Source organism: Falco biarmicus, chromosome 17 (assembly GCF_023638135.1).
Source record: "Falco biarmicus isolate bFalBia1 chromosome 17, bFalBia1.pri, whole genome shotgun sequence".
In the NCBI taxonomy this organism is placed as follows: domain Eukaryota; kingdom Metazoa; phylum Chordata; class Aves; order Falconiformes; family Falconidae; genus Falco; species Falco biarmicus.
This window is the reverse complement of record NC_079304.1, coordinates 3,251,841-3,276,150: the sequence shown is the minus strand read 5'-3', so window position 1 is coordinate 3,276,150 and position 24,310 is coordinate 3,251,841. Positions and strand designations below refer to the sequence as shown.

At 51.4% G+C, this 24,310-nt stretch overlaps 1 protein-coding gene across 1 annotated transcript; it reads right to left on the bottom strand.

Annotated features, from left to right (window-relative positions):
* Nucleotides 1–1,086: 1,086 nt before the first annotated feature.
* On the bottom strand, nucleotides 1,087–24,196 carry CAVIN1 (caveolae associated protein 1). Its single transcript, XM_056362120.1, is given in 5 exon segments — nucleotides 1,087–3,294; nucleotides 3,296–3,724; nucleotides 19,248–19,711; nucleotides 21,464–21,794; nucleotides 23,005–24,196. Coding segments are annotated over 4 exon segments (1,203 nt in total). The 5' UTR covers nucleotides 21,537–21,794; nucleotides 23,005–24,196; the 3' UTR covers nucleotides 1,087–3,057.
* Nucleotides 24,197–24,310: the final 114 nt, after the last annotated feature.

Here is a 24,310-nt window from a genome sequence, read left to right as displayed (position 1 = left end):
ACGTCACGCCGAGCGCGACCAATAGCGGCGCGACGCTCCTGCAGCCCCGCGAGGGACGGGCCCTGATGGCCAATCAGCGCGGCCTCCCAGCCATACGTCACGGCTCGCGGCGGCGCGGGGGGGCTGCCCCCTGCCGGCTGTTCCCGGATGGCGCCGCCTCCCGCCGCGGGGCGGTGCTGAGGGGGGGGCGCGGCGGGGGGGGGCGGCAGCTGCCGGGAACGGCCGTGCGGGAAACTCAGCTGGGTTCCGGGCAGCGCCGTGACGTCAGCGCGGGCCGCGGCCGCCGCCACCGCCTCTTAAAGGGGCAGCGCCACCCGCGCCGGGGGCCCGGCAGCGACCTCGCGTGGGGCAACGGGCAGCGGCTTCGCGTGGGGCAACGGGCATCAGCCACGCGTGGGGCAGTGGGGCCCGGTCCCTGTGTGGGGTGATGGGCATCAGCCACGCGTGCGGGAATGGGCCCCAGTCCCCACATGGGGCAATGGGCATCAGCCACACGTGGGGCAATGGGCCCGGGTCCCTGCGTGGGGCAATGGGCATCAGCCACACGTGGGCCACTGGGACCTGGTCCCCATGTAGGGCGACAGGTCAGCCACGTGTGGGGCAGCGGGCCTCGGTCCGTGTGGGGCGATGGGCATCAGCCACATGTGGGCAGTGGGCCCCAGTTCTACGTGGGGTGATGAGCATCAGCCACGCGTGGGGCACTGGGGCCAGCAGCCACCCTGCACGGGGCATGAGACACCGGTCCTGTGTGGGGCAGTGGGGCTGGTAGTGGCCTCATGTGGGGCAGTGGGGCCCAGCCCTGCATGGGGCAACAGGCATCAGCCATGCATGTGACAGGGGACATTGGTCCACGCGGGGCACTGCGGCCAGTAGTAGCCCCATGTGGGGCACTGGGCACTGGGCCCTGGTCCGGTGTGGGGCAGCAGCCACTGGCCCCACATGGAGCAGTAGGGCCAGCAGCCAACCTACATGGGGCAAGGGACATGGGCCCCACGCGGGGCAGCGGGGCACGGCCCCGTGTGGGGCGTCTCCCTGCACCCTGGGCGCCCCACGGCCCAGCCGGCGCCATGAACAGGCTCACGCCGGTGGTTTAGAAAAGAGACTTTATTAGTTGCGCTGCTCGCCGGGATGCAGCCGCGGGAACGGCCGGGGGCTCGTCCAGGCTCCCACTGCCCCGGCCCCCAGCACTGTGGGATGATACACCTCCGTGCAAACCACCTGTGGGCCCGCCAGAGGCTCTGCGGGGGGACGCGACCCATGGGCTGGGGGCCCAGGCCGGGCTGGGAGCCACCGCCCCGCCTGCCCCATGGGCAGGAGGCCTGGCAGCGCCTGTGGGCAGCCCAGGGCCAGCACCCGGTGTCCCCGAGCAGGGAGGCAGCTTCTCCGGGGATGGCGGCTGCATCTCCCAGGCCCTGAGACGGGACCCTGGGGCCGGGGGCAGGCTGGAGGCACTAGACAATAAGAAGGAAAATAATTCTTAGAGGAAAAGCAAGTTTATATATTTGGTTATGTCAGCAGCAGCAGCCCTCCCTGCTGGCTGGGGGAGCAGGCTGGGGAGGAAAGCAACTGCGCTCGTGGGCAAGGGCTGAGCCCAGCAAGCAGCCGGGGATGAGCAGGACCAGGTCCCTGTCTCGGCTGCCTGCTGGGATCAGCCTCCCCAGGAGCACCCACAGCTCCCCAGGTGAAGGTGCCAGGCACCGCAGCCTCCTGCCGCGCTGCCTGCTCCTGCAGGGCCGGGTCCTGCTGCTGTGAGCCTGCCTACATGAGAGCTGGAGCGTGGCAGCTCCGGGCTGAGCCGGGGCAGTGCCCTCAAGCTGGGGGGTCTGGGGGGCGCTGCCCTACACTGCCTTGCTGCAGGGGACGGTGAAGCTGCAGGAAGTAAGTGGGAAACGGGGAGGAAAGCACAGGGTGTGGGCACGAGCCTGAGCCATGCCAGGGCCCCTGGAGGAAGCAGATGCTCAGAAATACTCAAGGTCTGCTGCTAGACCAGTGTCAAGGTCGCTTCTCTGACAGTCAAGAGCCTCACATGGCATCAGTGCATCCCATATCCCTCTGGAAACAAGTTGCAGCCGGTGGTGGTTGCTCCGGCACCGCTGCCTGTGTGTCCCCTCTCTCCAGGCAGGAGCATGCGCCTTGCCGCCAGCTGCCGCCATCCCTGCGGGTGTGAAGGGACCAGACCCAGCACCCCACCACTGCGGTGCTCCCTGCCCCAGCGAGGACTTGCCCGTGGCCACTGGGCCACTGTCAGCCAGATCTGTAACGCGGGCAGGGGAGCGCACAGCTCACTCTGCTCCTACCGTGGCCGGGAGCAGCAGCGGGCCCCGGCTGGGTGATGCCATGCGGGCACCCACGGCAGTCCCAGCTGCAGGGTGGCTTTGTGGTGAAGCCGTCCTAGGCACCGCCACATAACCCGGTCCTCAGAAGGGCAGAGAGGAGCAGAGCTGCCTGCCTGCCATGCAGCTGGCTCCACTTCACCTCTACTCTGTCCATCAACGGGACTTGCTCAGCTCTTCCGCACGCTGGGTGCATCACAGTTCCTCTGCTCCCCCGAACGGGGTGGCCAGCTTGGGGTCTGGGGGTCTTCCTGCCTGCGGGGACAGCCGCGCAGCCTGGCACAGGGAGCCGGGGTGGCGGGGGCCGGTGGGCTGCTTGGCAGGAGGCTTTCTTGACACCAGGTCTTTGCTTATGGAGGACACTTGAGCTTTCCAGGTGTACAGCCGTTATCTTGGTTTTAGCACTCTCCAGCTGGGCTGGGTCCCCGTCACTCAAAGCCCATCGTGCTAGAAGGCTCTCACGCAGCCTGCGGCAGGAATGGTCTCCAAGGGTGATTTAACAGTGTAAGAAAAACAATCCCGTGTTCCTAATGTTTCTGTGTGCTAAAACTAAAATATAAAATACACCTTGTCCAAGCAGGCAGGGGATTGGCGTCGGCTCTGCAGGGTAGTAAAGATGCATCGTGTACACTTTCCCTGGGGCACCAGGGCAGAGAGAGATCTCGAAATGTGAATGATAACGTGTTCAGCCGTCGTCCACAACCCTTCCGCGCTGCAGCCTGTCCTACTCGCTGTCACTCTTGTCCACCAGTACCGCGTCGGACTCCTCCGTTATCTCCAGCAGTGTGTGCATCTCGGGGCTCTCCCCACGCATCAGATCCGAGTTTTCTCCCTCCTCTCCACCAACCTCCACCAGCTCCGTGGCTTTCACTTCCACCTCACCCTCTCTTATTTTCTTGACATGGAAAGTGAAGGGTGGCACTTTGTAGACGGCTGTCTTGGACCTGGCATAGATGGTGTGGGTCAGGGGTGAAAGACTTCCTCAGCTTGTCCCGAGAGGTCTTCATCTTCTCTCTCCTTTCGTTAGTCACAATCTTGGTGCCTAGTTTGTTCATCCGCTTCTCCAGGTTGTGGCGGGTCTTCTCCAAGTTGTGGCGGGTCTTCTCCAGGTTTTCCTTGGTCTTTAGCTTAGTCTTCTCCATCTTCTCCTTTGAGAATGCCTTCTTAAAGTCATCCACTCTTTTCATGCCGCTCCTTTTGATACGCTCTGCCCGTGACTCTTCAATAATCTCTTCAATCTCCACCTCTTCATCTGAGGAAAGTTGCACATGGTCCTCCTCTGCATGGTCCTCACCCACGGGCACCTCCTCACCCTCGCCTTCCTTCTCCAGCTTTTCACCCTCCTTTAGAGACTTGCTGATGCTCAGTTTAGATGGGAGCTTCACTTCATCCTGCAAGACACAGAGCGGAGCCAGTGAGACACACACCTCCCCAGCCTCTCCAGCCTCGGGAGCCAGCTGGAGAGCAGCGCACAAGGCAGAAGCACAGCCACAATTCAGAGCAACACAGACCCAGGCGAAGTCAGGCCTGGGTTCAGCCTCCCTTAATGCACTTGATAAATTACTGTCACGAGGATCTGCTCTACTTACAGCCGCTTAGGGCTCTGCTGTATTTAACCTCAGGTATACCAGTTCTGCTGGCCCCGGGGCTGGTTCCAAACCCACCCATGACTCCAGCAGTGCAGGAAGAGGCAGGCCAGCACTCAAACCGGAGACTTTCCCCTTCCTCCTGTGCCTCTGTCACAGTTCCATCCCCTCCAGTTTCATCTTCATGCCAGGACTTGGCCATCACACGCTCCCCGCTCCTGGCCCCAGGAAAGCCCCCACCCGCATCCTGCAGTGGAGGGGTGCAGGGGACCCCCTGGAGCGATGTGGTGCCCCTTTGCTCCCCAGCATCTGCCAAGGGTGCCGCCCCCCCCCCCCCCGCCCCAAGCCCACGATGCTTCAGCTTCCTTCCCGTGCGTGGTCTTCTCTTGGTAAGACCGCTGGCCGCTCCCCGGTCAGTGGCCTGGCCAGGGTCCGGCCAGCAGCGGCCCCGGGCACGGCGTGGTGCTGGGCTGCAGATGGCAGCACAGTCTGGAACTGGGAGTCCGGCCACGCTGCCTGGTGTGCACTGGCCAGCCCTGGCCTGCACTCAGACTTTCCCAAGGCCTGCAGGATCCAGATGTGCAGCTGAAACATCCCTTGGGATGCAGCAGGCTGCCCTTTTTTTCCCATTTCTCCACTGGGGAATAAGTTAGGCAATTTGTCTGAGCTGGTATCTGGAGCCGGTGGAGCCGGCAGCCCCGACTCACACAGCCAGGTCTGCAAGGTTCCACTGTATCTGCTCGGGACTGGGGGCGAATTCATTCAGCTTCTCCAGTCTCCCGGGTCAGCCAAGTTTCTGATCCCAGTGGCAGAGGACAAGCATGCACCCAGGAGAGGGGCACAGGTCTGGAGTGGGATTGGTTTTCATCTGAGCAGCACATAGCATGCGTCCCTGCTGCAATGAATCACCTCTCTGTTCCGAGGACAGGCTGGAAATAGCCCGTCAATGTGCAAAGCATCACAGCTGCGGGGCTGCAGCCCACGGCTCAGAAATTTATTGCCCGCGTGGTTTTAATCTATGGAGCTGGGCGGGAGAGGCACGGAGCTGCCGACACAAGCGCTGTCAGCAAGCCAGCAGCAGCCACAAGGCAGCGTGTGGAACAGGCACGCAGAGAGCAGAGCTGCTGGGCTGAGGTTTGGAGAAAAGTCGGGGCAGCAGGACAGCTGGGCACCATTCCCAGCCCCAGGGCAGACAGGAGCTGAACAGAGCAAGGCTGGGGGATCCCAGTCCAACACAGGCAGCAGCAGGGCCCAGTGAAATCAAGGGACAGACCCCGGGGTACCCAAAAGGCTTGAAGTGCGTGGCAAACATCGGCAGCGACACGCCGTCCCCCGGCTTGGGGATGCCAGGAGCGGAACTGCCCTGTGTCCCAGGAAGGTGAATTTGCCATGGTGTCCCCTGTGCAAGGCTGCACGCTCTGCATGCCACATTTGCACAGCACTAGCCACTGCACCAACGTAGCCACGAGCTAACAAGCTACACAGGTGTCAAGAGCCAGGACATTCATGATGGTCACACCACCAAAACAGCCGCTGAGGCCCAGCCCCGAAGAGCCACGGTGACTCCAGGCACACTTCTGCACAGGTTTCTCTGCACGGTGCTGGAAGGGACGGTGTGTTTGCATGCCCACGTCCTGAGCGCTCTCCCACCACCGCACCCATGCACTGCTGCTCCGGCTGACCGAGGTCCCTGCCACGCTGCTGCTCCGGCCTCAGTGCCCGGACGGAGGCAGGACAGGACACCCCCTCTGCAAACACGGGGTGCTCAGCTCGGCCAGCTGCGCCATCCCCAGCTCTTCCTTCCCTCAACACCACCTGAGATCTGACATAACCTTATTCAACACATGACACCAGTACGGCCTCGCTTGGGTGAAATTCAGATGCTTTTAGCTGCATTCTCATTCTTCGCCAAGCACAGGGCAGGGCTGATCCTTGGGCAAGCGGAACTTCTGGAGACATGAGGGGTTCTGCGGAAAACTTTGTGAACAGTGAAAAAGCAGCTCTGTGGAGCACTGGGCTCAGTGAGGGTGATGTGGGCTGCAGTGTCCATGGTCAAAACACAGAGTCTGCCAGAGCAGGGGGCTCGTTCTGGGTTTTATTCAGAGAGCTGCGCTGGGCAAAGCTCTTCACCCTCCACATCGCAGCCCAGGTCCCAGATACCTTCTGGAGATTAAGGCGAAGCGGCCAACATGTTTTCTTCATTTGATTAGCCACTTCAGGAGAAAACAATACACATGCTCTCCAGAGGGTCAGGTCAGTCCAAAACAAATCCACGTCACTGGGAAGGCGAGGATCCTGTTATCCTGTTCTGCACAACAACACCTGCTGGAGCAATCCCAGGGACTCCCGGGGACCCTGCCCCACCACCCGAGAACATCAGGAACTCCGGCCACTTCCTTCCCTCTGAGTCAACACAATGAGCCAGAACAAAGGCATCCCCCTCTCGCCTGGCACGACTGTCACTGGAAACAGGCCATATCCTGCAAACTCAGATACTTATCAGTCCCTTGTTAGCTCCAGAACATGTGTCTGCCGAAAGAAACACCACCTCAAAAACTCCACGTCTGCCACATAAATAATTGCCTTTCCTCATGTTACACCAGCAAATCCACCTTCTGACTGAATTTTTTGATGCGGCTAAGCGGGCTGCACCAGCAGCACACCCATCCAACCTTGGCAGCATCCTGCAACGGTTTCCTCACAACCTTGAAGACGTGGCCAGCAGCAGCTCCCGGTACCACGGGACAGCTGGAGCAACCCCTGTTAGGGTGACAGTGTGGCTCTCTCTAATCCCTGTCACTGCACCCCCGGGAAGGGCAGCTGCCCCCCTGTTTGATCCCAGCTCCCATAGACTGCACTCACGTGCAGACCCACACCTCTGCTGTCCCACACACCGCCCACACCAAGTGCTCCTGGGCTTGAGACCCTGCTGATGCCTCTTTCAGGAGGCACCTTCACTGCTCAGGCACACAGGCAAAGAGGGAGCACAGCTATTCCCATAAGTAAGGACGCCTCCAGTCCCAACCTCCCCACCACCCCCCCCCCCAAGACGGTTTCCAACAGCTTTTTTCCAGCTGTGCTCAGGAAACACTCTGCAGCCTTCACCCGGCCCCTTTCCCACCGGGCCAGGGTGACAGGGTGGCATGCCACCCTAGGGCTGGCTGAGGGCCGCCGGAGAGTGCGTCTCTCTTTCCTATTCCTGGGATAATTCCTGCATTTTTTCCCCCTGACTCTTCTTCAAGCTGATTGCTTATCTGAGCAGTAGATCACCAGCTGGAGGACAGCTGGTGGATTTTCAGCACTGCTTGCCGTGGGTTACTTTCCTGCCTCCAAGCCCACCTGCATCCAAGGAGCATTCCTGCTGGTTTAGCAGGCTCTGGCTTGTGCACAGTACAGCTGGTGCAAGAAGAACCGACAGCTCTGGCGTGTCTTAACGAGGCTGAATATGTTGCTGCTGAGCATCCTTCGTGTGTCGCTCCCCACCTGCACCCAGGCACTGCCCAAATGCCACCAAGGGTCTCCTCCTCCCTGCTTGGGAGGTGTTTCCCCTGGGGGGGAGGGCAGCTGCCCGGCGTGGGCAGAACGTGCCTGCAGACACAGCCGCGTCTGCCCGTGGTGGAGGACAATGGGACCTCGCTGGAACAATCAAGAACTGTCCTGGGTCTATGGGTGGCTGCCACACAAATCCCCACTCCGGGCAAGGCCCTATGGTCTGTGCACTTTATTTCACTCATGACTCATCCAGATGAGCCACATTTTTATCACCAGGCATTCCATCTACTCTATTTTTACTGAGAAAACACTGACCCTTGAAGTGGGTGAGTCCAAAATCCTGGGTCTTGGCATCCCTGCCTGTTGGGGTGTTCAAACCTGGCTCCCAGTCAGCAGATGTAAACCAGTTCTGTTCTCTAAGACAGCCTGAATCCAGCTGGCACAAAGACAGTGGGTAAACAAGACCTCTCAGAAGATTTTTATACCAGCGGAAGAAAAATCTTGCCCTGCTCTGCGCACAGAGCAGAGCTATGCCCGGCAGGACAGGCAGCGTGCTTGTACGTGTGCTGGGACCGAGCTCGCTGCCATCCGATGCGCTTCACATAAAGGTTCAGCTCTGATTCAAGTTCTACCTTTCTTTTGCCCATTCACAGAGTGCCACCCCCCAGTCCATTTCACAATCCGACATGTCCCTTCGGCGCAGAGAAGCGGTTCACTTTGGGAAGCTCCCTCCCGCTGGCAGAGCCGACGGGACTGGCAGCACGTCCGTCTGCTGACTCTGCGGGCACCCGGAGCGTCCCCGGTGCCCGTACCCAGCGTCGAAGGCAGCTGGCTGCCTGCTGACAGGGTGCTGGGCTGCTCTTTATTCCTCCTGCCCCAAACAATTCAGGGCTTCGAGATCTACAGGGCGGCCCAGCCTCTGCCCTCCTCCACCAAGTGGGCTTTTTATCTGACATTGTTTTCAAGCCCGAGTTCCCTTGCAGTGAGTCACCCAGGCAGCCCCATACGGCCATGTACACAGCGCCTGGTTGCTACAACACATGTAAACACTTCCCCCGTCATATAAAAGGCCAATGAGACACAAAGCTGAGCTGCATTCCCAGCCCAGCAGAGCTCTTCAAGCACTGCAGAAGCCCCAGCAAATCTGGTGAGCGTTCTCAAAACGCGAGAAGGGCACCAGGATTGCTCTTGAAGGGGCTCTTATTGTCAGCGTGTAAAAAATAAAAGAGTCCCAGAACTCCCAGCCACTCCGATCTCCAGTTTGAAGATTTAATGGAAGATTTTTCACATGCGGCATGCTAATCACATCTGCAATTAATTTTGTTCCGTTATTTTGACAAAATTGCAAGAGCACAAACAGTTGAGTTGGGTTGACATGCAGCCGTAACATGCAGAACATGACCAGCTCACATCCCCCGGCTCTGCTAGAACCACAAAAGGCTGAGCCCTGCTGCTGCTGGGTGAACCAGCGCCTGCTGCACCCCCTGTGCCACACCAGCCCTGAGGGAGGATTAAAAGCTTCTGGACAGAAATCAGCCTTGCAGGTCAGGTCGAGCCCTGCCAGAGAAGAAAACGTTCTGCTCTCCCGTTGCCATGCTAACTGTTTGGCTCTGCCAGTCTTTAGAGGGTGCTTTTCTGTGCTGACCTTCCATCACGGGAAGGAGGATTCAGTTATTCCTGAGTAAGAGCAACACACCTGGTAAGCACCCGCAGCCTAGCAAAGCTCAGGGATGTAAAGATGCCCTGTGCAGAAAAGAGGAGGGCTGTGCTTTCTTCTCCGGTGTTCTTGTTGGAACAGACTTTCCCTGTGGAGATGGTAATTGTTGTCAGACTCTCTTGCTATCCTGCAAAAACCTGCTTTTTTAAAAAATCTGGTCACTCTCCCTGAAAAGAAGTTTTCCCTGGCAGCTTCCCCCAGAGACCCTGATTCCTGGGCTGAGGTCACCTTCGCCTGGCTCCCGGGTCTGTCCTGTCCACCGACCAACGTGGCCGTTCCCTCCAGACCGTGCTCCTCACCCCACCGGGTGACCACCCAAAGGGCAGGCAACTGCAGCTTGGGGTATTGTCTCCAGCAGCCACACAATAAGAGGAAGGCTAACAGGGCACTGTGCTGTTACCAGCTGCCCTTTCGGTATGAGATAAGCGTTAGATAAACAGCAGCTAAAGTCATCACCAGCTCCAGCGTGTGTAACAGCGCCGGGGGGGCTGCCACGGAGAAGAAATGGATGCTGCAGTGCCTATCTCGGACAACCGTAGTTTTAAGTCACACAGTTTGTGCTCTCTGCCTGTCTTTTATCTATTTAAAACAACTTCAAACCATTCCACAAACACTTCCAAACCAAACCAAACCTTACAAGAAGCCTGAGGAGGTAGGTATTACCAGGTCTGTATTTCAGAGGGAGAAACTCAGAAAACAGGTGGGATTTGCCCAGTCACAGCAGACACCAGCGGAGCCAACTGCTCCTGGCTACTAGCCCTTCATGCAAGCCACACAGCAATTCCTCCCTCCCAGATCGCAGAGGTAGTAGCACAACAAGTCCTGTAACGCCTGGGAGAAAATCACAGCTCCTCACCACCCGTTATAACTAGGGCAGCAAGCAGCAAGCACGTTAATCAACAAGTGGAGGCATTTCTGCCAACTTGCAGCAGCCACAAGCAGGCAGAGAGGCAAAGGCTCTGGAATCAGCAGCTTTCAGAGTTTCAAGAAGAGGTTCAAAGCAATCTTCGGGGGGTACTCCTTCTGAGGCCCTAAACTGCTGCCTCCTTGCATGTCTTCTGCTGATTTGGGCCATGGCACTTTCCGCAGCATGGGCAGAGGGAAACCGATCCTGGAGACAGCTCAGAGGGTAGTCCCTGGCGAAGACTCAAAGCGCACACTCTGGATCTTCTTTGGCTAAGACGAGGAAAACTACGTTTCAATAGCCAGCGGAAAGGAAGCACAATGGAAACACTTACCTGTCCCCACTGGGAATCTGATCGGGACCATTGCCAGCAAAGTAATCCAGATTAGCGTGAGAACAGGCAGAGAGAAAAGGCACAGGGGTATGTTTTAGTAAAGGGAGAAGCTAGGTAGCAAAATGGGACAGAAATGACAGTCAGCAAAGATTTATTAGAAGGAAGAGCGTCCTTCTCTAATTTACAGCAGGTTCTAGGAGATGCAGAATCGCTTCTATGGTTTCAGGCATGTTTACACTGAACACTGCCATAGGGCCAGATTCTGCTCTCTTTTCACACTCCTCTTCACAGAGCGATTTGATCAGCAGTTCTGGAGACACCTCTGATTTCTATGGTGTAGCTGAAAGCAGAGTTTGCTTGTATGTATAAGATTATGCAAAGATAGCGATTTTAAAACCCTACGTTTATTAATTCAAACACATAAGCTGGAGAGATCGAAACAGCTGGGTGTGATTCCAGAACTCCATCCACTGGTTTTGTCAGCATATTGACCATACCCTAAACCAAGGCTGGAGAATACCCAGCAGCTTACAGATGTATATACTCAGTGGCACAGCCAGCGTGCTCTCTGCAAAATCAGGCTTGGCCTCGACTTTTATGTTCCAAAGGTCTGTAAAAAGAGAAGCCTTGAGTCCTTGGAGAGAAGACTACTGAACCCTGCAGTAAGAAGTCACCAAAGAATACTGCTGAGAAAAAGGAAAAGATCTAAAATATGAGGGGAAAAGCAACGTAGGTTTGGCATTAGGTAAATGTTAACGGGATAAGCTAGCTCTTCTCAAGTAGTATCTCCCTGATTAGCAGAAGTCCTTCTACTCTCTGCAATTTTGTGTATTGTGCAATCTTCTTGGCACTTTTTTCTATCAGGCGCGTCTAGTTACTCTATGTCCTGGAAGCTATGTCCTAAAAGGCTGTATCTCCTTCATTAGCTGGTGAGAAAGAGCAGCATGGTACAGGCACTGGAGCTGGTTCAAACTCGATGGTGAAAAGCAAGGGAGGAACGGGTGCAGGGAGAGGAGGAGGCTGTGTTTGGGAAAACGCTTTTGCCTAGCAGTGAGTCAGAAGAAAGGCAGGGCTGTAGGAAACAGAGAAGTAAATAGATTGTGGAGTGAAAAGGTTTTTTGTTTTTTGTTTTCTTTTTTCCCCTCTGACAGCAGAAAAAAGTTCTGATCTTATTATCAGTCTGTTTGTACAACTGGCTTTACTCTCAGAGCTGCTCCTCCCAGATAAACCTGTCTCGACTGATTAATAACTCCGGGGCCATTTCTGAACAGCAAAAAAGTAAAGATGGAGTTTGCGTTACAGATGATTTGCAGATAGATCTGTGCTGACACTGACATTTGCATCCTCACATAAAGCTATAGACTGAACGTCCCGAGACTTTTTATTCTAAATATCTGATTTTCCCTCACTGACATTGAGCATCTTTGTTTCTCGTCTTTGTTTTTTTCTTGCAGATGGCCAGTGGACCCACAGTTCTTCAGGTACTTTTAAGTTGTAGAAGATGTTGCAGAATCAAGAGCGTAACGTTATCCCAAACAGGACAAAAGAGGGCTAAGCACGTTGGCAAAAAGCTTATGAGCTATTGCCACGCTTTATGTGGGTCACAGACACATTGCTACATCAGAGAGTGGAGACTGCATAGCTCTCTACAGAGACAGCACATCCCACTTCTGGGTAGCGTAGCAAGAAGCATCTTCAGGGAAGATGCAGGAACAGCCCTCAGTTTCCCCCTGTCTTGTGCCTAGGGCAGGCAGTACATTCTCTGGAAAACGGCTGTGTTAGACCGAGCGCGGTTGCTAACTCCTCCTGCCTGGCAGAAGCTGCGTGCCTTGTCTGGAGCTGGGCCGGGGTGACAGCGTGCAGTGAGTCACCCACCACGCAGCTCGCTCAGCGCCTGCCTGGTGAGCAATGCTGAAGGACACAGAGGGACACAAGCCAACTACAGAGCGTTCGCATTGACAGAAAATGGGGGAAATGGAGACAAAACGCGGCAGTACCGCTTCTCCCGCGATGCTCACACCCCTCCAGTGTTCTGCAGCGCCTACAACACGAAGCAGCTTTTACCATCTACTGGTCAAATTCCCACACAGGGTACACTGGAGAGTAATGGGACTGTGTCTTTGAGAGGCATCGTCTGAGCACTGGCTGGCTTCTTGAATTCTTGGGTTATGTGCAGCCTTGGAGAGTTTTTCCTGCTGTCTGTTAGCGATGTGTTTTGCCGAGGGCTTGCATCTAGTTTAAGAATGGGAAAAGGAGCCACAATCTTACCGAAAACTAGAGCACCCCAGCCATGTAGCCCAGTGAGCACGGCCGGCAGATTCTGCACCTCATTATATCCCTGTGTGCAGTGCCCCACTGGCATCACACAGACGTGACGGATGCTTAGATCCACTGCTGACAGGCACAAGAGAGGCCTGAGAGAGGAATATGTGATCAGAAGGAATATCCCCGTTGGTTTTAGTTTCATGAGCCATTAATTGTCTGATCTAACCCTATCCCAACTGGCTGAGTAGCCTCTGGCCCTTTGCTTTGAGACAATTTACTGCTGCACAGCTTGGCGTGTAACTATAACGCTGAAAGGATTGCAGCAAAGCAAACTGTCCTGGCTCTAACTGCTTATAAATAATACCTGAGCAATGAAATATTAATGCAGTTGATTCCAGGCTGCAACAGAAAAATCCATGCTGTTGAGCTGCCTTTTGGCAGAAAGACTAATAATCTGCACTAAGAAAAATCTTGAAAGTGAGAGCTATTAAAATCCTGAAATTTTTTTAAGGTTCACTCTCCTGCGTATTATTCTCTTGAGACTCTTATAATTCAGTCATGTGCAGAGAACATGAAGGATTCTTTGCACACCAAGATGTGAACGTGGTGCCCCTTACAGTGGAGGGAAAACATGCAGCTGAATCCAGCCCAAACGAACCCAGCTGAATGATATTTCTCTCCTTCCCCTGGGATGGCATTTTTTCACCTCTAATTTTGCTGCTTCTGTGACCAAAAGCAGGAGAACAGAAGGGAAGATACAACAGCCTTCTGGGTTAAGACCCATGTGTTCCGGCAACAGAGACAAAGGATCAGAGACAAACAATATTAACTCTTAATTAATGAGTATCAATTTGTATGATTCAGATTTTTTGTGGTTTTTAACAAAGGCTTCATGATTAAGTCTCTTTCATATTTCATTTAAGAACAGAATAAAATAAAGCAAAAGCCAATCCGGCACCAAAGGAATATCCCGTTCCCATTCTCTGCTCCAGTTCTCTGCTGAACCTGGGATAAGAACCATTGTGGCTACGAAGGGAGCTGCTTAGTGGATTCACAGCAAAATAAAACAGGCCTTTTATTTTAAAGTATTATCGGAAAAGAAATAAAATACACACTGGCTGCTACAATGGCAATCTCTGCAGTGAACTACTGGGAAAAGCAGATGCTACCTGCGGCGCTGCTCCGGATCAGGAAGAGGAGTCAAGTGCAAGCACAGAGCGCTCCTATATGCACGGAGCAATTGCTCTTGCAGGAAAAGCGTAACGGGGGTGCCCGGAGCCCCTGCCTGCCCTCAGTACTGTAATTTAAACTGTATTTGGAATTTCTATTTATTCTTTAACACTTGTAGTTGGGCAAGTTCCACTGAACCCAAGGCATGTAACCACACAGGCTGTTCTTTGGGCTTGCAGATCCCACGGGCTCTCATGAACCCTTTGCCGTCATTAGGCTCATAAGGTTTTTTGTTTCAGAATGATTAATTTGAAACAAAACCATAGCTCGGGGCAGCTGACATACTGTTTAGGAGGTGGAGAAAGGCTGCAGCCCAGGGGCAGTGGGTGCGGCGGCTGCGGTACATGGGTTCGTACGCCCTGTGCTGCCTGCCCTGTGCTTCTCATCAGACCCCTGAGCTCATGTTCTTTTCCACGCTCTCTTCTGGGGCACCCAGACCTAAAAATAAGGCAGTTCAGGTCTGGCCTCCAAATCTGTCACGTTAATGTGCGGGTTTGAAATTCATCCCTCCTCCCCACGATCAACAATCTTGTTGCTTCCATCCGTATAAGGCCCACTCAAGGCACAAAAGCCAAGCTGCGCTATTTATATTTCCTCGGCCAGCCCTACCTACTCCACACATTGTACGGCCGAGATTCACGTTCTTCCTCGCCTCTCCTTAACTGCCCAGCCCTTCCCAGAGAAACTCTACATCTCACAAGGCTCTGGAGTCACCCGAAGAGCAGAGGAGCCCCAGAGGAGCCCCCAGACCTGTGGGGCAGCGTGGGGAGCAGCATGTCCATACACCTCCGACAAAGGCTGCTCTCTTTCCAACAAACAATGCCGAGCATCACGAGCCATACCTCCCTCCAGCTCAGCGCCCACATGAGCCTCAAAATAAAGGACCAGCACACTTTAGAAATTCAATACTCAATACGTATGCCGAGTGCTGCAAGCATTTTGTCCGGCTGTAAGAAAAATCAAGCCTTTGTCATTTGCAGGAATAAGTTTAATTGTCAAAAGATGTTTAGAGGAAAAATGCCGTGCTTCTGTTAAGTGCTGACCCATGCCGTTCTTCAGATGAATGCAGCACGCTGCCTGGTTTCAGCGTAGTAGCTTTTTGCATAGGACATCCATTCTTTAATCATGAACTATAGTAACCAGCCCCAGCTTCTTGTATCCTAAAACCAGGAGATGTGGGATGAAGTCACTTCAGTTTGTTTTTACTAGCAACCACTCTAACCAAATTTGTTGGTGTCCTAATTTCTCTGAAAGGCAGGAGTCCAGCACAAAGGAAGCACTGAGGAGCTCTGTTTGCATGGGCTGCTAGCAAGTGCACGCAGTCATTTGACATCAGACTTTTTAGGAAGGCAAGTGCTGTTTACGGTAAGAGTACGTGAACTTCTGTTTACACAGCAGCTTGACAAAAGTCTGTCGCCTTTGCTTTTGGTAGGCAGATTTTCAAAACAAAAAGACGGATGAGGTAATGTGGAGGGGGGTTGTTTTTTTCAGATTTTATTCTCAAGAATCAATCTAATTGCCTTTGGTAAGTGGAAATAAAAACTCTTACCTCGGTAGAAACCAGACCAGCTCCTGGCAAAATCAGGTAAAAGCATATTTGAGAGAGTGAGCCTGTGAGAAAGCACGTTTACATACGTGACTGCGAGTAACAGCCCAGCCCATAAACATTCTGCTTAATGCCTCACCCTCAGCCAGCCTCAGTGGAAGAGATTTTCAGTTCTGCGCTTTCTCCCCCAAAGTCTGAAACTACGCAGGCAGATGTGCTCTGGGCTCATCTTTGACAGGTCAAGCTTTCCTTGAATAAAATTTGATTTTCATTTCCTCCTAATCTAACAGCTAGCAAAATACAACTCTCACACGTAGTTTGACCTCTTCTCCCAAGGTGCCAAAAGGTCTTATTTGCACTCCTGAAATAGTCCATAACTGCGGGAGACTCAGCATTCAGCACTGGGAGGATAATCAAACATCTCTAACAGTAAAGAGCCAATTTATCTTTACCTCCTTTTATTTCTTGATACTGCAGAATCACACAATATTAAATCCCTATAGAGCATAACTACTGTTTTGCTCAGCTACCTTGCTTGAAAATAGCCACCGCTGGTTTTATGTAATATTTTATGTCTCTTAAGATGAGTTTATCTCTTGTTCTCCAAAAGACTAATAAATCTTTGCATTTTTAGCCATAGCAACTGAAATTGCAATTGCCCAGGAAAGTTAATCTCAGCTTTCCAAAGGCAGTTTTTTCTGAGTTAAAAAGCAGTAATTAATGTTGCTCGCCATCAGAGAATTAATTACATTACCAAGAAAGTACCTAACATAAACTTTGCTAGGTGGTGGGTCTTGAGAAGTGAAACACTGAATTAGAAGAGTTATCTTGCAATTATTTTTTTTTAATGATAGACACAGTTAGGAAACCACAGTGCATTTTTCTCATTTACACTCCCGAGGTGGAGTCCACCATAAAGTTTTGGTTTTATAGACTTTTGATACATTTTTTAAAAATGTCATGATTATTAGTACTGAAACACAGAAGGATATTAGTAAACAGGTTAATCCAGTGGGAATCAACAAGGCTTCTTGCAACAAACAGCACTGTTCAATATCAGTAAAGCAGCTGAACATCATCCTCAATTTGATAAGCACCTTTACAATGTACACACAAAAATATCACTTCTTTCTGCAGAGTTTTATTATTTAAACATGTTATCATTATCTGTTTTGCATAATCCCAGACAAAGCACCGCTCTTGTCATTGACGTGCCTAGAATTACTGACTGTGATAAAATATTCATATGAACACATTGGGACACAAAATTGTATCCTGATGTTTTGGCAGCTCTGCTGTGCAATTCCCACAGTCAGCCTGTGTTAGGAATTTCTGAAGAATGATATCTCCATAATTACAGTAAGAGACAAGCTCTAAAAGTCCTGCCTCTCCCAGGAAAAAACAAAGCAGAATAAAAAACCGCAAAGCCAAAAGCAAAACTTCCAAGATCACCCAAAATGTTTAACTTCTTCAGAATAAAAGGTCTCCACAAATAAGAGAGACTCCTATACCCAACAGGTTATTTTTCCTTACCCCAAGCCATATGATTCAGGTTGCTGTACACTGAAAATTACATGATGACATTTTTATGGAGGACAATCTACAGAATAATACAACTATTAAGCAACTCTATTTTCTATTTGAGAAATAATAATTAATGTAGCTCTGAGATAAGACTGTAGGTTGATAGAATTTGGAAACTTTCTCTGTTGACCGAAATTCTGTGTTTCCATTGTATCCAGGAAAGAGCAGTATTGCACAGGACTGCAAAAATATCCCCCATTCTTCCCAGGGATTCCCTGTGGTCCACACCTGGCCACCGAATTCTCATTGTATGGGTCTGTCTTTGCCACAATAGCACAACCTACGATCAATAAACTCATTTGTTACTCAGGCACATTAATATTATTATTGCCTATTTCTCTCTAGTATTCAAACATCAAAAGCCCATCATGGATTTTGTTTTTCAGTTTAAGCACCAAGTTAAGAGATAATCAAGAGCTTCTCCTCCAAAAGAGACCTTCATTTGCCTTAGCAGCGTCCATCACAAGCCTGGACGCCCGCTGCCACACCTTCCGTCTCCCCAGAACTGGCCCTTACTCGCTGTGGCAAGGTCTACTCAGCCTTCCCGCAGAAGTGTGAGGATTTCCATGAGGGTGCAAAAAGCTGTGTTTCACGTGAAGCAAACCTGCAGAACTTCTCACTTGTGCTCTGCAGCCTCACAGTCAAATCACACTAAGTTCCATGCTGGGAAATTGTTCCGAATTACAAATAATTCATTCTTTTTTTGCTGGTATCTTCATGATTCACAAAATCCCTGCTGTAGTCTCTTGCCTGCTGATTTGCTCAGAGGCTGCCCTGTCCTCATTACATCAGCAAAAGCATTGCCCCTGATTTCCTTTAGAAGCAGGATCGCTTTTCAAATTCCAAAAGAAACTCTCCTCAATATTCATAAGCAACAGCAAACCAAACTGAACCGCTCACAAAATGACGATCTGCCAATGTTCAGGATGCTTCCAAAGGACCTAGAAGCTTGCCAACTTTCTACCTATTTCTATAACCCACAAGGAATGTTATGTTTAAACAACTGCCTTCACTCTTCTCCTTTTGCAACGTTTGTTCCTTCTGCAGTACATGAAGAGTTCCACTTTATGTTTCCATTAAGAGATCTATCCTCCTGCAAAAGCTTTACACAAAGAGCTTATAATAAAAAAATACATATATATATATATGTATATATATATATAACCGGTTAGGCTGCCCGTATGATCTGAATAGGCTGGAATATTTTAAGCATTTGTAGTTTTATCATGCCTGAAAGGCTAAGCTCTGAATCAGAGTGTTACACAGGCCCCCGTACTTGTTAGATTCCTGAGCCTATTATGATCAGCCCTCCCTTCAAGCCCTGTAGTAAGAAGCATTTTCCCTTTGTTTCTGCTTCTCTCTCTTCCTGTGATCAGCACTACACATTTCTCGATTTGTCCCTACGCTGTCTATTATTAACCCAGAGGCTTCTAACTGAATCATTAACTATTTCACTCACTTTTCTTCCATGGACCACTGTAAGAGTTTGCTCTGGTAAGGAAGACTAACTCCAAACAGGAAAACTGACAGAAACGTATTCCTCTCTTTCTCCTTCTTTAATATTAAAGGAAAAATCCACTGCTTAGTGCAGGGGTTGAACATCAAGCAAATCAAAGCTGTTACTGAAACCAGACAACTGTAAGATTCAAGACTTGCAGGTTGCAGAAAAAAGAACGTGAAAGTCTGTACGAGCACAACGGCAAGGGCAGAGCCAAGCACTAATGAGCTCAAGGAGCTGTTTGGAATTTTCTCTAATGTCTCTATCTGCCCTAGTCAGTGAGATTAACCCCAATGCTGGGGTTACTGTCTCTTGCCGTTATTAGATGCATGTCACAAATCTGAAATATTACTGCTCTCCACGTAGCGATACACATGTCTCTCAGTAGAAAAGACATTGGCAGGCGGATTTACAATATTCCCTTCCTGAACACAGTGCATTCTTGCTCTTTTTTTTTAGCTAAGCAGTAAAATCAGGTTATTTGGATACTTCTGGCCCATTGCAATGACTGCTTAGGGCCATTCTCACTATCTTCATTAAAATTCCTGTTAAATGTAGAAACTCTTATCAAACCTTGTCTTCGAACACATAGACAATGTTAAATCATGAATGAGAGAGCTGCTTCAGACCCGCCTTAATTGGGACCACCAGTCAGGGGAGTTTGGGAGTGTCACGGACTGACCGTGCAGCATGACAGAACCCTCAGCAAACAAAACACTCGCCAACAGGACAAAAAGCAGCGTAAAAAATCTCCTTACCTGGTAGATCATGACTTTGAAGTTTCTGCGTTTCAGGAGCTCCGCTTCATTGGCCTCAAGCTTCTTGATCTGCCCAGCTTGCTTTTCCAGGTTCTGCCGAACGGTTTTCACATTGACGCTCACCTTGCGCACTTTTTCCAGCATCTTGTTCACGGTGTTGCTGGTGGTGGTGTGTGCCTTTGTCAGCTTGGTTAGCTCTCCTTGGATGCTGGTCACTGCGCTATCCATCTCTTGCTGTCTCTCCTCCAGCTGTGTTTGGGTCAGCTGAATCTGATCCACTGCTCCAATGATCTTGTCCAGAAGGGTCAGCACCATCACACCATTGATCTGGTCTGATTTGATGGGTTCTTCAGGCACTTGCTCCTCTGAGGCCTCGGAAGCAGTTGGTGGCTCGATAATTTGCAAAGTAGTATCCTCCATGATCGCTTGGGAGTCCTGGCTAGCAGAGCCGGGAGAAGCTGTCACTGCAGGGAGAGAGAGAGGAGGGAAAACTAAACCCGAGCCTCAGCTAAACTCTGCGCTGGGAGAAACGCCAGAAATGGAGAGCACAGTGTGTGGATGTCTGCTGAAATTCAAATGGCACAGCTCTGCAAAGCCGTCCAGTGAAACTGCCCTGCAAAATTTTCCAGGCTTGCAGGTCATTGGCTGACTCCACCTCGGCTATATAAAAGGAGCCCGCTGCCAAATGCCTGATGACCCACCCTTTCTGAAATGATTAAAATAGTTGGAGGGGAGGCGATGGCTTTGCATGCAAACACAGGCACAGCTCAGCGAGGAATGCAAACCTCTGAAACTACAACCGCCTCTTCTTTACCGTAAGTCTAAAGGCACTATAAGGAACGAGAGGAAAAAAATAAAAAACCTTGAATAAACGGCTTGGGAAGCTGCTGGAAAGAAAGCAACCCCATCTGGGCGCAGCTGTATACATTAAAGGAAGGCTGGTTTAAACAACTGCACACGTTGAAGTTCAGCTGGAAAATTCAGATCTCCTGCCAATACTTAGGTCTTTTTTCCAGGACTATGGGAGCCTGATTTTCAATACTTTAAAGAAATGCTACAATTTGGATTCAGTAGTTATGGCACATGACTTCTAGGTCATAAAAATGCAAGCTGCCATGTGTGTGAATGCACACAAGAGCCGTACACATGATATAGACAGTGTGCACCAAGTCTCTACGCAGATTTAACACAGAAAGAAGTACAATTCACTCCTGAAGTGAGGCAGCTTGGCCACTCCCACCTAAAAGCAGCTATCTCAGCTCTGCAATCCTCTATCCATCGACAAATCCAGTCACTAGACTTTTAAATGCAGGATATGCTTCAGCATATGCCATGCAAAAATGTAGTGGTAAGCAATGCCCAAACACAGTGTGTTAGATAAGGCTTTATTGGAAAAAAAGATACTAATTGGTTCAAAACTTAATCGAGTACATACTGCTTTGGAAAACATGGGGAAGTAATAATCCTTATTTTGCTAACTTTTAACCTCAGCACAGACACAAAGCAATTCATATAGTGTTGGCAGAAGTTTATGCCTTGTGGAGGCATCATCACGTTGGAAGACACTTGGGAGGTGCTACCAAAGGCTGGACCAAGCACCGCAATGTGAAGAAGGAAAATTCAGATCTTGAGAGTGACACCATCACTGGCGTTGGCTCAGCCAGAGGAAATCAAGCTCCCACGGGCAGAACCGCTGTGAAGCCTCGTCTGGCCTGGGCAGCAGAAAGCCCTTCCAGGCTCAGCTGAAGGGCTGTGGGCAGACTGGGAAGGCCGCAGTTTCCCTCTTGTCCTGTAGCCTTGACAACAAGCAATTCATGCTCAGCACATCCTGCCTCCCGCCGGGGTCAAGCCTGCCCTTGCAATTTGCCACAGGCGGGCAAATAAAATGACTGCTCTCCAGCACTCAGGTTCTGCAGGCTCACAGCCTACCTCAAGACAGGGCTGGAAGAAATGCTGAATTCCAAGCGTACAAACTGGGAAACCCACGACGCACAAACAGATGTACAGGAACATTGTTTAATGATGAATGCTCATGACAGTCAGCACTTTCCATGCCCCTGTGCTCTCCACCATGTGACAGCTCACTTTTTACTGCTGTTGTACCCACACTGCACCACTGATCTAGATCTGGTTTCACTGTGCATCAGTTAATTGTGCTGTGTTGCTTCTACAATAGGTATTATGTCACGTCTCAAAAATAGGTTGCTTTTCTATACCCTGTTTTTTCCTGGAGGGACCTTTTTCCGGTGCATTTATTTCCAGTGTTTGCTGCTGATGAGTCAGTTCCATGAAAAAAATCCTTACTCCAGGCAGATAACGTTGAGGCTCTGCAGTTGTTTCTCACTGGGGATATCTGCTTCAGAGTGGATTTCCACAGATATTTGCTGTGAAGTTTCATGTACAGGACAGGATGCAAGCAGAGCAGTGCTCTCTTTCTAAGTCTGCCACCTATTCCATGTGTGATTTCAGTGCAGTCTCTGTGCCTTCATTTCCTCATTTGGGAATAATAAAAAAAAATAATTAAAAAATCGGACTGAGTAGGTCAATCTGTACAGAATCGGATAAAACAAGAGAACAGGAATTTGGATTTGCTCTTGATAGACAGCAGAAGAGATGCAGTGCCACACTCGGCGCTTGCTGCGCGTGCAGCAATCACACCCCAAGCTAAAATGAGATGAGTAATTTTCTCTGTTAGGACTAACTTCATCTCAGCCATTTTCTGCCGTGGGGACGTCCCAGGAAAAGCCAATAGGTGGCAAACAGCAGCCTCCCGCTGGGAGCCTTCCCACCCAGCTGAGCACACAGGGCTGTGAGGTCTGACTCAATCTCTTCTAGCGCGAACAACGTGCTGCCTCTCGTTGCACAGCAGATACAGTTTGATCTCTGGCTCTTCCACACTTGCACTATGCCTTAGATATCACTGATCATTCCAATATCCCAGCGATTTTATACCACTATACTATATAATTGCATAAATATATATATATAAATATATATATATATATATACAACTACCAAATGTGTCATATGGACATGGAACAGACAGCGCAAATGAAAACTAGCATATTTCATCTTCAAAGAAAAAACTGTCAGACATATGCAGGACAACAAAGGACGACAAAGTCCAGCAGCTGCTTCCACATCAAGCCGTGGAAGTTCCTGTGACCATAGGAAACAGCTCAGCTAACTAACTTCTTAAATAGCAAGATACAGCTGGTTAGGGCCTGTCAGAAATAAGGAATAGTCTTGGCTTGCGGGGGACAGACTCTGTTAAATTTCACCAAGTGCAGCTGACACAATTTGTCCCTTCACCTCTAGCTTAAGTGCAGAGGACATGGACTGGACAGAGAAAAAGAAAGAAAACTATCCTCTCTTGTTTTCCAAGGACGTGGGAATAAGTACAGGGGGAGGAAAGGTGCAGTATATGTGCAACTTTTTCTACTGTTAGATGCATCCCGCAGATAAGGTGAATTCAGCTTTGCAGGCCACTACCAGTGTAATGCTTTTGGCAGGCACCCAACTCATCTCATGGCAAATTAAGTTAACTTGTTATTTAACCTTCTAACTTGCTCACTTTTTCATAATTGAGACACACCAAACATCAGCATAAAAGCAAAAACTGAGTGTTAGCAGCCCTACGACTGCCATTTCCATTCCGCAGCACCACCAGCCTCACGAACACAGCCTGAGCCTGCTGGCACAGGGCGTCATTTGCCGTGGCTGCAGCCCACCACGCTGACCCGCACGATGTCATTACCTCCTCACACATCTGCAGGTGGTCTTCCATCCCCCAGGAGCTCTCAGGAGCAGTACTTGGGATCTGATCTGCTGAGCCTGAGCAGCACCCACACCCCGTCGGTGCCCATCTGTCAGAGCATTATGAATAAGTGCATGGCAGTAACTAGGATCTTCCATTCCAGAGGCAAACGCCTGCCCAAATCCCAATGAGGCATCACACCTCCGCTTTGCCGCACATGACTAGGGCCTTTCAAAACAAAGACAACCATGTGAAAAGGGATCTGTGGTTAAATCATATTTTCGCTATTGCAGAAGCTCCTCTTTTCACCATATCAAGACCAACCGTTTACTCAAAGAGTCAGTAAGCAGTACTTGGAAGTTTAGCGTATTTTAACTTAAATTTAACTGTCAGTTTTTGCTTCCTTCCCAATGAACTGTGCTTCCATTAACAGTCTAGCGTAGAAAATTCCTGATGGGCAGGGAGGTTGCTTGTATTTAACTGGTTTTCTGTATTATCAAGTGCTATACCCACAGGCTGCTGGAGGCAACTGGTTCCATTGATGCATGCTTGTACAACACTTGGAATTAACTCTGAACTGCCATTTTTTGCTCTTTCATTTCCTACAATTCTACTGACTTCAACAAGGAAACTCTTATTTTGGCCAGTGGGAGTGAGAAGGCAGCGAGGCTGGGGCATGGGAGGCTGCAGCCCCCAGCCACGCCGAGGTGCCGGGCTCAGGGCTTGGCCAAGCTCAGCCCAGACCCCAGGCAGGCGGTTTGGTGGGGGGCTCCCTGCCACAGCCCCGACCGGCACAGGCCAAGCACAGCCCACAGCCCGACAGGCGGCTCAGGGGGGGCTCCCCGCTGCAGCCCCGGCCAGGCACAGCCCTACGGGCAGCTCAGGGGGGGCTCCCCGCTGCAGCCCCGGCCAGGCACAGCCCTACGGGCGGCTCAGGGGGGGCTCCCCGCTGCAGCCCCGGCCAGGCACAGCCCTACGGGCGGCTCAGGGGGGGCTCCCCGCTGCAGCCCCGGCCAGGCACAGCCCTACGGGCGGCTCAGGGGGGGCTCGCCGCTGCAGACGCGGCCAGGCACAGCCCTACGGGCGGCTCAGGGGGGGCTCGCCGCTGCAGACGCGGCCCAGGCAGGCAGCTCGGGGGCTCCCCACTGCAGAGCCCGGGGCAGACCCCCCCAGCCCCGCAGCTGGGGGAAGCCACCCGCGGCATCGGCCCGGGGCTTCCCAGGACCGTACCTGTGGCCTCCGCTGCTCCCCACAGCCGCCTCACACAGACGAGGGCCGGGCCGGGCCGGGCGGGCCCCACCAGGGA